A 12,714-nucleotide genomic window follows, 5' to 3' on the forward strand; every position below is an offset into this window, starting at 1 on the left:
TCACTTTTCGTATTCCCTAAAAATTGCTGTGATACTTCCTTAAAACTTCCCCAAGCTGCTCTCTCAATCTCGTTCATCTCATATTCAAGATTAGCATCCTGGAATAGAGTCCGAATTTGGGGTCCATCAAAAATTCCTTCTTTTAATTTAGCGTCACTTATAGCTGGAAATTTTTCGCCCAAGTACTTAAAACAGTTTCCATCTTTATCCAGAGCTTTGACAAATTGCTTCATAAGGCCAAGCTTGATATGAAGTGGGGGCAGCAAGTACTTGGAAGGATCAATTAGAGATTGTCGCGTAACATTGTGAGAACCAGGATTCAAATTTGTTCTTGTTGGCCATTCTTTTTGAATGTAATGATTCTTTCGGTCTCGGCTATCCCACAAACATAAGAAGCAGGGGTACTTTGTGAACCCTGATTGTTGGCCTACCAATATTGTTGCAATTTTCAGATCACCACAAACCTTCCATTGATGTTCTGAATAGTTTATTTTATCTAATACAACCTGTAAATTGTCATAAGTCTCCTTTAGTTTAGTCGAATGAGCTACTGGAATCGGTGCCAATAAGTTTCCATTATGAAGAAGCACAGCTTTAAGACTTCGCCTAGAGGAGTCAATAAAAAGCCTCCATTCTTCGTCTTTGTAAGTGTTTGGCTTCAACTCATCGATCAGTCCTTTTACATCTGAACAGTACACAAATGAATTTTCGCTGTCTTTTGTAAAATACTTCCGGAACTCTTTTTCCCTATCACGATAAAAATAAGCTGTTGTATTTTTAGCTAATAAATTTTTTCCTTAAAGCTGAGGCTAAATGTTCAGCTTTTACCTTAGATAGTCCTAAGTCTCGTACAAGGTCATTCAATTCAAGTTGATCGAAGACTTCAGGGTCTTTACTTCTAGGAACACCACTCGGGATGTATTCTTCATCCTCAGAATGGATCTCTTCGGGTTCAGGATCGATTTCTTCAAAGTTATCTTCAACTTCCATCTCTTCATGTTCATTCACTGGTTCAGGAGCTGCAGGTTCTTCGACATTCAAAACTTTTTCTGCTGGCACAACTGATGTTACGTTGGCATATTGAATTTTATGTTTGGTTGTCGAAGAAAAACCTGAAACTTCCGTCGTGCAAAAATAGCAGTTTTTTTGACTCGTTGGTGCAGACCAAATCACAGGTTTTGAAAATTTCAAGCACTGTTTACTTTTCGTCTGCTCCCAACGAGTAAGCATCGTGTGACACCGATTGCAAAGTGAATGTGGTACCCAAGTTGCTTCCCAGTTCGTAATCTGGATACCGAAGCAGGTTTCGTAGACATTTTTCAATTTGTTTGAAAAAGATCTACGACTTTTCGTTACTTCAAATTCTCCACATATGTAACAGAAGCAATTGGAGTTTTTGTTACATATGTGAGAGACACTTGTAACGTAGATTTTCTCACGCGGTAAATTTTCATGGTAACTCATAATTCACTACGTTACACTTCGTCCATCTCAGCCATCTCTCGATCCCCAGGAACCCCGACAGGCGCCAGCCGACTTTTGTTTCACCGGTATCGGCAACCGGGATACGATAACTTAATTTTTATGTTCCCAGAAGACCAAGAGCAGCCAGACGGTAACGGAATACCTCGGTGTCGCTCAGTTATGCAGGTTATGGAGAGAGGGTCGTGATTCGGTCTCTCAGAGGAAGCAATTTCTTTACAAAACGGGACTAAACGATACCTAGTACCATAATCGGTACTTCGAACTAACACCCAACTTTATTAACCGATAAAATAAAATAAATCGATATTAAAATATATCGCGGAAGCAGTCCCAAACGAACACGAAACAAAGACTATAGCTCAGGCCATTGTCTACGAAAATAGCAAGCGTGAGGCACGCCAGCTACGATACGAGAGACCAACTCGACTCTCAAACACGATGCTCACTCTACGAGAGCTCGTAACTGACTCTCTTCACGGTATATCACTAACGCTGCCTAGCAGCGACGGCACGTCCGTCCTCCACGAGGACCCAAAGCCAGACCCTTCTTTAATCTGGTCCCAAGCTGGACCTCCACACAAAACCAAACCTTACTCTTTCACTACTCCAGCCAGACTGCCTCTCACCGTACCCCTACTACATTCATACCATTAGCTACATGCGCTCAACTCACTTTCACGCTACTCCCAGACATACAAACTCCACACTCATTCCCACTCACACAACTAGTGTCCCAGACCTACCAGCGATTCCGCTCCCCTGGGAGCCTTGACAGTACTCGCGACTACCCTCGAGCATCCAGCAATCGAGGCCTGTCAACCGCAAGCTACCGCATGAGCCTGCCAAACTCCCGTACTTCGGGGCGACGACATTTCAGTCGCTCCTCCGCGATAATCACCTCGCTCCAAGAGGCTGAACCTAAGTTCAGTCATCGGTAACTGACCGGGAGACACGTTACATCGGTCACTTTTCCGCAGTGCAGCTCGATATCCTCGAGACAACTATCTCACAAGCACACTCTCACGATAGTTCCCAATATTCCGAAATTACCGTACTCACACAATAAAACTCACGATATAACACAAATATACTACTACTGTAACACTACATAAAATGTAACGTTACAGACTCCCCCCTCCTTAGAGACAGGCTCGCCTGGCAACCCTTCGATACATATTCGGTAACTCATCACAACTTTTCTCAAGCAATAAACTCAAACCAACCAATCAAAATTTTATATATGCCACAAGGCGCGAAATACTTTACTATCGGTCGCCCGATGTAACTGATAGAATTTATTTTTGCCCAAAGGGCGCGGGATAACTGACCTACAGATTTCTCTGACGGTAGCTCGGTAATTAGGTATTTTACGATAGCCGATAAGATTGTCTCATCGCGGGAATAGGAACTTAACTTTACGTGACAGGTGAAAAATAACAAGAAGACTAGTATTTCTCTTACGGAAGTTTTATTTAACGTATATAAAATACGTAACGGAAAAGTGCTTAGCGCACATAACGATATCGAAGCTCGCTTCGCTCAGCGACGCTTCCAGGGCCTCTTTCCGGGGTCACAACGGCCTAGCCAGGGGTTGTAAGCCCCTCGGCTCTCCCAGATGCCCTTGCAGGCTGGGCAGGTCCGCATTGTCTTCTTCATACGGCCACACCCACGACAGAACTCTCGGAGTCCCTTTTCGATAACGGCCAGGGGACACACGGTGTACCTGTGTCCCTCCTGACGGCAGTTCCAGCATGATTGCCTACTGGGGGCTTCCTCCTGGCGACATTTCTTCGACGGTCGCTCCTTCCGACCTTCTGGGGGTCCGTGTACAGTAATCTTTGACCCGTTCCCACCAGGTGGGGGTGGTATTGGTCCGGTAGGCATCGATAGTGGAGTCGCTGGTGGCGTTGGTGCGGGCAGTTGCTCACCCACCACTCGTGGACTCGCGGTAGAGGTCGAAGCTGAGGTGTTTGGCTTCGAATCCCGACGCTGCTTCCCTTTGTTATTTGGTAGCAACTGGGTTTGCGTTCCGACGCTGACCATTCTCGGTAATTCCTGGATCTCCCCAGGAGTCGCAAATCGGGCGCGGCCTGGAGTGGTGGCTTTCTCCAGCGCGCACGGTTGGCCATTTTGATGACCCATCTTTACCGCCGTAATCACCAGGCTTTGCAAGAGGCCTGGTCGGTATTCGTTTAGCCACACTAACTCCGCTAGATGAGGGCGGATGGCGTCCCACATGGGACTATCATCGACTTGGTCGAATCTCGGAGGTAGCATTCCCTCCGGTGGTGGTTCGAGATCGACGCCGTTGGGCTCTTGAGCTTCCACGTCGTCCAGCCTCGCCTCGTCGTCCTCCTCCATGGGCTCGGTTGCGGTACCTTCTGAGCTCTCCTCCATCTCGAGGTCTATGACCTCGGGCTCGTCGGGATTCAGCATCACGCTGGCCAACTCGTCCTGGAGCTGTTCGATGCTGTCGTCTGCCATATCCCTAAACAGATTAGATTAATTTGAACGGAACAGAACCTTACTGGCTAATAGTAAAGTAACGTAAATAAAGATAACAATCGAGAGATAAACGGGATTTAGGAAGGATTTACTCAGGAATATTATAGGGTTTTAAATCTTGGACCGATATGGGTCCGACTCTTTCTCCTTCCATGGTTTCAAGTTCGTAAACTGTATCTGAAATTCGACGAGAAACCACGAATGGTCCGTGGAACGGAGTCATCAGCTTAGCTGTGACCTTCTTGGCAGCTGAAGATAGAACATGTTGCCGTTTCAGCACGAGATCTCCGACTTCAAAGCGTCTTGCGCGTCGGCGTAAATTATAGTGATGCGCTTGCCTCTGAAAGGCAGCTTCGAGAGCGTGAACGATAGACTGTCTCCATTTATTCAGTCGAGTCATTCGACTTACCCACTCTTCGTGGGGTCTCGGGACTACTTCGATAGCTCCCTCTACTTCTCGACGAAGAGAGATCGCAGCCTCTGGCTCTCGACCAAAATTAGCAAAAGCGGGAGTCGTTCCAATAGAGCTGTGAAACGCGGTATTATAAGCGAAACGAAACTCGTGTAGATGTAAGTCCCACTCTCGGTGGTCAGCACGGACAAATGAACGTATCATGGTTTCTAAAACACGATTCACCCGTTCAACGGGATTAGCCTGGGCGTGATATGGTGGTGTATTGGTCAATTTACATCCCACTCGCTCTGCCAGGGCTCGTAAGTCTTTATTCACGAACTCGGTTCCGTTATCGGTAAGTAATATTCTGGGAGCGCCCCAACGAGAAATAACTAGGTCTTCGAGAGCAGTGGCAATCTTTGCTCCAGTAGCTCGTCGAAGAGGATATATTTCAATCCACTTAGTATACAAGTCCTGTATGACGAGAGCAGCCGTGTGTCCAGATTTACTGGGCGTACCAGCACACACAACATCAGCTGCAATCATGACCCATGGTGATTCGATAATTCTTTGATGCATATGTCCAACGGGAGCAGCTTGCTCGACCTTGCCTCGTTGACAAGTGTCACACTTACGTACAAACTCGGTAATATCTCGGAACATATTAGGCCAATAATAACGGATGGATACCCGACGGAAAGTTTTTTCTACACCTAGGTGACCCGTCTGAGGTGGATCGTGATTTTCTCGGATGACTTCGACACGTCTCTCCTTTGGTACCACCAACTTCCACGCATCGAGATCTCCAATCTCGTGATCCACGTGGTGGTTCGGCCGACAATAATATAATTTATCATCCTCGAGACGCCAATCAGGAAAGCGGTCCGGAACTCGTTCAACATCTCGGAATTTACGGAGATACCATTGGTCCTGGATCTCTCCAACAAAATTTAATTCAACGAGACCCTCTGGGATCCGTGACAGAGCATCTGGAACATGATGACAAGCACCACGTCGATGAACGATAGTGAAAGAATACTCCATCATTTCGAGAGCCCATCTTGCAAGACGGCCGGTAGGATTTTTCAAATTATTTAGCCAGCGCAGACTACTGTGATCGGAAATCACGGTGAAGTCGTAGCCTTCTAAATAACAACGGAATTTACGTATGGACCAAAGCACTGCTAAGCATTCCTGCTCAGTAGTGGAGTACCTTTTCTCCGCATCAGTGAGAGCACGACTTGCGAAGGCGATCACTCGCTCTTCTCCATCCATAACTTGCGTGAGCACTGCACCCAGACCAACACTACTCGCATCTGTTTGCAGCGTGAACGGTAACGAAAAATCAGGACAAGCAAGAGTTGGCGCAGACGTTAGTCGAGCCTTCAATAACTCAAACGCCTTCTCTTGTTCCTCACCCCACTGCCATACGACAGTTTTCTTAGTAAGCCGAGTTAACGGCTCGGCAACGGTAGCAAACTCGGGAATAAATCGACGATACCAGGAAGCCATGCCAGGAAATCTTCGGATTTGCTTGACATTGGTGGGCGTCGGGAATTCCATCACAGCTGAGGTCTTCTCAGGATCAATTTGAACCCCTTCACTGTTGACGACAAAACCGAGGTAACGAACTTCGGCTCGGCAAAAGACACTTTTTTCTCGATTAATGGTGAGACCAGCGGCCTTAATCCGCTCAAGTACCTTTTCTAACCAGTAAAGATGTTCCTCAAATGTCTCTGATACGATAATGATGTCATCTAAATAGACGAAGACGTGGGGATAGAGGTCGGGTCCAATCAGGCTATCCAGTAGACGTTGAAACGTCGCTGGAGCATTCGTGAGTCCAAACGGCATGCGTTTGAACTGAAACAGGCCTCGCCCTGGGACGGTAAAAGCGGTAATTTCCCGACTTTCCGGAGAAAGTGGTACTTGGAAGTACGCTTGGCTCAAATCCAAGGTCGTAAGATAGTTGGCTCGCCGTAATTGGTTGAGAATGGCGGCCATATTCGGGATCGGATAGGCATCACGCTTAGTTTTAGCGTTTACCTTCCGAAAGTCGATACAAAAGCGATATTTGCCATTCGGCTTTTTAACCATTACCACTGGACTTGACCAGTTGCTGGTAGATGGTTCGATAACATCATTCTCGAGCATGGCATCCACCTCTTTCCACATGATCTCGAGGATGGCGGGAGATACCTGATAATGTCGTTGTTTAATCGGGTCACATCCACCGACATCGATGTGATGTTCCGCCAGAGTCGTAAGACCTGGTTTATCGGAGCTTTCCGGTAGATGCGAGTCTAAAAATCGTTCCAATCGGTCGGATTCCGACTCGGTCATAGTCTGAAGACCGTGACACATCACCAATTGGCTTGATGGAGCCTCAGGAATGAAGGATTGTACCTTCGCGGGATCACTCTGAAACCACCATTTGCTAGCTGCAAAGTCGATAATTATTTTCGCGGCACGCAGAAAATCGAGGCCAAGAACGCACGATTGAGATAAAGACGGCATCCAATAGAAGCGCTGCCGTACTTGCTTACCTCCGATTCCTATCCAGGTATCGGTGGCGGTGTTGACTTTAACTTCAAGTCCGTTAGCTACGATAACTCGTCGGGGGGCTGTTTGAAGCGCGGGAACTCCAAGCTGCGAGAATAAGGAGATATATTCTGGGCCTATGAAGGTCTTGCTGGCTCCAGAATCGACGAGGGCTCGGACTTTTACACCAAGGACCTCGATGTCGATATAAAAGGCAGTTGGCTCAGAGTCCAAACTCCTAAGGCCTTGAATAGTCTCAGCTACCGACACAGAGGTTAGTAGCTGAGTCGGGATCTTTCTCCTCGGCAATGCGGTAGGCGTGAACGCTGGAGCCGGATCAACGCTCACTGACGGGAGTTTCCCGGATTACAACGTGGACATTGTACTCGGGTGACCCCTGGGGTACCACAACGATAACAGAAAATCCTCCGAGGGGCGGTACACATACGGTGTTGATGGCCTGTCCCATCACAGTTCCAACAGAGTATCGGTGGCCCTGAGGTTGCTCCAGATCCAGCTCGAGGTGTGACAGTAGGTCGTGGAGCTGGTGTTGGGCTTGTTAGCCCCTGAAGTGGTTCGGGAAGGGCGGCCGCAGAGTCGCCTGTCTGTACTGGCTTAGCAGCAGCTGCTGGAGCACTTACGGGAGCTCGCGGGTTTGCGTCAGTCCTCCGCGGTTGGAAACGACGTCCGGGAACTATGGCATCCAAAATATCTATTGGAGGCTCCTCATCGTCAGCCTCATCCATTTGGACCTGATGTAAAGCCAGTCGTCGGGGTTTGGCCCGTCGAGGCCCCGTGTACGCGAAACTTGGACACATTGAGTCCTCAGGCAGAGGCGGAGACTTGTGATGCGTAACACTACGCAAGATTTGTTCTTGTCGCCCTGCCATAACTTCGAGAGCATCCAAAGTTAGATCTTCCGTCAAGGGAATGACGAGACGGTATGCTGGAAGTAAATTCCTGTGTACATAGGTGACTCGCTCCCATTCGCTCCAAGGAGGATTGGTACGAGAGAAGAGTCCCCACATACACGCGATATAATCACCCACAGGCTCATTTTCATCCTGGGTGCGATTCGAGATTTCTGCCCGAAGGGCGATCTGGTAATCAGGGTCGGCGAAACGACCACGGAAAGCTACTCGAGCTGTTGCCCAAGACGTAAAGTATATTGAATGAGATCGGTACCAGATGAGAGCGGCACCACTCAAAGCAAACGGTAATGCCCGAAGAAGATCCTCATCGCGAATCGGTAATAGTTGTCTACCCTCTTCGATACGGGTAATAAAATTCTCCACGTCCTCAGATTTTGTCCCTCCGAAGGACAAATTCCATCGTTTCATGGCTGAAAGAACAGCCGTAGCCGGTAATGGACGTTCCTGAGGTTCATCGATATCGTCATCGGTATCTAGCTGGTAATCACGTCGATTAGGATAGACGGGACGACGTTGTCCTGGTCTCCTTTGTCGCGGAAATTCATACTCGTCCCGGGGAGGTCCTTCCCGTTCTCGCCGAGGTCTTTCGTCTCTCTGCCGGGGAGGTAGTTCCTGGCGCGGCCTCCGATCAGCCGCCGGGGGTCGCGCTTGCCGAACATCGACTTCGATAGGAGCTGGATTCAACAGAGGTTGGACCCTCGGAACATTAGCCGCGATAGGGGGTTGATTCCCCGGAAGACGATTTGCTGGGGGTTGATTCACTGGTAGTTCCTCAACCACTTCGACATCCCGCTGGGACTCATGCGAGAGAACGCTTTCTTGGCTTCCGCCGAGGGACGGGTCTCTACTCTGATTCCCCGAACGAGAGGTTCCACTGGCTTCGTGGATTTCAATATTCGGTCTATCGGCTGGATTAGCCATCGCGATAATTGATTTCACAAAGAAAAAGTGAAATTAATATAGTATCACAAAAAAAAATTTTAATAATAAAAAAAAACAGTAATAAATAAATTCCAGCACACTCAATAAGAGTTTCGGAATTCGCTAAGCAAACTACTTGAGTTCGTTTACGATAAATTGATAACAACACTATTCAGAGTGTGTACGAGAGAGAAAGAAATTCCGAAAATAACTTCAGAAAAAAAAAAAAAAAAAATCAATAAAAAGGAAGACAATAGTCTTGACGATATATTCTACACTAACGTATTTATTTAGTGTTCGGGAATTCCGAGAATCGGTCCAGCCCGTACACTGTAGTGTACACGGTAGCGAGACTGTTCGGTAGACTGCAGCGGCTGTCGCTCGCTTACCTGCTTGGCGCTCGGCGCTCGCTTGCGGCTGTCGCTCGCTCGCTTGCGACTGTCGCTCGCGACTAGACACAAAGGCCTAGCACTCATGTGACTATTTTTCGTGAGCGAGACAAAGAGGTCCGATTTCGGAACTCTCTTTGTTTTCGGTAATTCTTTTTCGATATAACAAAGAAAAATTTCTCTCGCGGGACAAATAATGAATTTTTAATAATTAACTATCACTGCACACACACTGGGCAAGGTTTTCAGGAAGTTATTCAGGGATAATAGAAAGAAACTAGAAAGATTTTAGATTAAATTTTCTATCGAATAATTAAACAAAAGAAATAAAAAAAAATAAAAAAAAGAATTAAATAATAATAAAAAAAATACGAAAGGAAAAATACAAAAAACAGTTCCACCCACCCTGATTCCTAACTTTGCTTACTCGAGATGGTGGACTCTTTACGTAGGCCTCGGGAGACACAATCGAAAAGCACTATCAATTTCTACTCGTAGGAAATTCCGCTCGGGAACCAAAAACACCTTCAAATTAACTTTGAACTCGGTACTTACTACCGAAATTAACAAATAATGCGACAAGAAAACTTTAAATGAGTACTGAAAGCACGTCTACTCAGCTTGGCTTCGTAGCAATAAGTGACGAGCTCAGCGCTCTCCACGCGGCTCGTACGGTAGTCGGTAGGAAGGAATAGCCAACCAGCGCGGGTCCTCAGGCCCCGTGACCAAACATGGCGGACTCTCCCGCCGTTTTCCGGTACTTTTCGAGAACGCTCGAAGTCTAGTCGGAACAGCGAACAATAACATTCTTTCGTGATGACGTCAGTCTCAACTTCTCGGAAAAATTCTTAACGGGAAAAACTCAAAAAATTTTGCAGGCAAATACCAGCAGTAAATACCTGCAAACTGATGTCATCGATAATATATACTAATCTTTTACACATCTATTGTTCTTTTACATTCTTTCCTAACCTTCTCGAATTTTCTTCACATACCAAATGCACACACACATACAAACAAATAAAATTCATACACAGACGTTACTCTAACGCAATTTGGCGGCTTTTCTCGAGAGCCAGCTTCCTCGTCCATCCCACAACTGAGGCCTGCCACACCCTCCTGACAACCTCACCAGACGATCGGCCACCAAACCCGCGAACCTTACACATACTCACACACAACATACACAAAATACTCAAACTCACTTACCTTCCTCTGATCAACGTGGCCCCACGTTGGGCGCCAATTTGTAACGTAGATTTTCTCACGCGGTAAATTTTCATGGTAACTCATAATTCACTACGTTACACTTCGTCCATCTCAGCCATCTCTCGATCCCCAGGAACCCCGACAGGCGCCAGCCGACTTTTGTTTCACCGGTATCGGCAACCGGGATACGATAACTTAATTTTTATGTTCCCAGAAGACCAAGAGCAGCCAGACGGTAACGGAATACCTCGGTGTCGCTCAGTTATGCAGGTTATGGAGAGAGGGTCGTGATTCGGTCTCTCAGAGGAAGCAATTTCTTTACAAAACGGGACTAAACGATACCTAGTACCATAATCGGTACTTCGAACTAACACCCAACTTTATTAACCGATAAAATAAAATAAATCGATATTAAAATATATCGCGGAAGCAGTCCCAAACGAACACGAAACAAAGACTATAGCTCAGGCCATTGTCTACGAAAATAGCAAGCGTGAGGCACGCCAGCTACGATACGAGAGACCAACTCGACTCTCAAACACGATGCTCACTCTACGAGAGCTCGTAACTGACTCTCTTCACGGTATATCACTAACGCTGCCTAGCAGCGACGGCACGTCCGTCCTCCACGAGGACCCAAAGCCAGACCCTTCTTTAATCTGGTCCCAAGCTGGACCTCCACACAAAACCAAACCTTACTCTTTCACTACTCCAGCCAGACTGCCTCTCACCGTACCCCTACTACATTCATACCATTAGCTACATGCGCTCAACTCACTTTCACGCTACTCCCAGACATACAAACTCCACACTCATTCCCACTCACACAACTAGTGTCCCAGACCTACCAGCGATTCCGCTCCCCTGGGAGCCTTGACAGTACTCGCGACTACCCTCGAGCATCCAGCAATCGAGGCCTGTCAACCGCAAGCTACCGCATGAGCCTGCCAAACTCCCGTACTTCGGGGCGACGACATTTCAGTCGCTCCTCCGCGATAATCACCTCGCTCCAAGAGGCTGAACCTAAGTTCAGTCATCGGTAACTGACCGGGAGACACGTTACATCGGTCACTTTTCCGCAGTGCAGCTCGATATCCTCGAGACAACTATCTCACAAGCACACTCTCACGATAGTTCCCAATATTCCGAAATTACCGTACTCACACAATAAAACTCACGATATAACACAAATATACTACTACTGTAACACTACATAAAATGTAACGTTACACACTTCTTGTCATATTAAACGCTTCAGAAGCCAAGTCACCCACTAATGAAGAGCTGCAGTCACTTGATGACGACGCCTGCGAGCCTGCTTTCTCACTCTGACCAGACGCCGATACTGGGATTCCGGGTCCCTGCATCGTAAAACACTTATTACTTGTGCCTGCCATGACGGCATTCAAGCCGTTAACCCAGGGACTATGCCAGACGGTCCTGTTGCCCGCCGTCACCACGTGGAGGTGCCCTGGTTACAGGCACAAGCATTTAAGCAAGAAATCGATTCTGAGCCCAAAAAGTTCCTAGAAGTGAAAACCCTGAAACATCAGCTTAAAGAAAAAAAAATTTATTAACTAAAAATACAACAGCTTATTTTTATCGTGATAGGGAAAAAAAAATCTGATAACATTTTTAAAACGGCGAAAATTCATTAGTGGACTGTTCAGATGTAAGAAGTTTGATTGATGAGTTAAAGCCGAACACTTTCAGGACGAGGAGTGAAAGTTTTTCATTGCTTTGTCTAAGCGAAGTCTCAAAGCACCGACTCCAGTAGCTCATTTGACCAAAAATCATTGAAAAGTTTGTGGTGATCTGAAAATTGCTACACTAGTTAAGCCAACAATCTGGTTCACAATATATCCCTTCTTGTATGTTTGTAGGATAGTCACGATCGGAAAATTCCCTACAGTAGAAAAGAACGGCCAACAAGAAAGAATTTGAATCATGGTTCTCACAACGTTATGCGAGAATCTCTCATTAATCCTTACAAGTACTTGCTGCCACCACTTTATATCAAGCTTGACCTTATGAAGCATTTTGTCAAAGCTCTCGATAAAAATGGCAACTGTGTTAAGTACTTGGACGAAAAATTTCCAGCTATAAGTGACAATAAATTCAAAGAAGGAATTTTTATGTACCCCAAATTCGGACTCAATTCAGGATGCTAATCTTGAGTATGAGATGCACAAGATTGAGAGAGCAGCTTGGGGAAGTTTTAAGGAAGTATCTCGAAATTTTTAGGGAATGTGAATACAAAATTGCACTATTTACAATCTCATCTTTTCACACTTTCCTGAAAATCTTGGTAATTTCAGTGAAGAAAGAGAAGAAACAT

General features: G+C 46.4%; 1 protein-coding gene across 1 annotated transcript; it reads right to left on the bottom strand.

Moving 5' to 3' along the window:
• Window positions 1-771: 771 nt before the first annotated feature.
• Window positions 772-12,488, bottom strand: LOC123264528. The gene is made up of 2 exons (XM_044727811.1): window positions 11,611-12,488; window positions 772-1,418 (listed from the first exon to the last, which is right to left on the bottom strand). The coding sequence occupies exons 1-2, from the start codon at window positions 11,771-11,773 to the stop codon at window positions 778-780; spliced, it is 804 nt and encodes a 267-aa protein (XP_044583746.1). The 5' UTR covers window positions 11,774-12,488; the 3' UTR covers window positions 772-777.
• Window positions 12,489-12,714: the final 226 nt, after the last annotated feature.

Source organism: Cotesia glomerata, linkage group LG5, assembly GCF_020080835.1.
Source record: "Cotesia glomerata isolate CgM1 linkage group LG5, MPM_Cglom_v2.3, whole genome shotgun sequence".
NCBI lineage: Eukaryota > Metazoa > Arthropoda > Insecta > Hymenoptera > Braconidae > Cotesia > Cotesia glomerata.

Bases quoted from the DNA above. Each gene is read 5' to 3' on its own strand.
- LOC123264528 (XM_044727811.1), bottom strand. From the start codon at position 11,773: ATGGCAGGCACAAGTAATAAGTGTTTTACGATGCAGGGACCCGGAATC. The intron at 1,419-11,610 runs GTGTGTAACGTT...TCTACGTTACAA, and splicing joins AGCGTTTAATATGACAAGAA to GTGTCTCTCACATATGTAAC.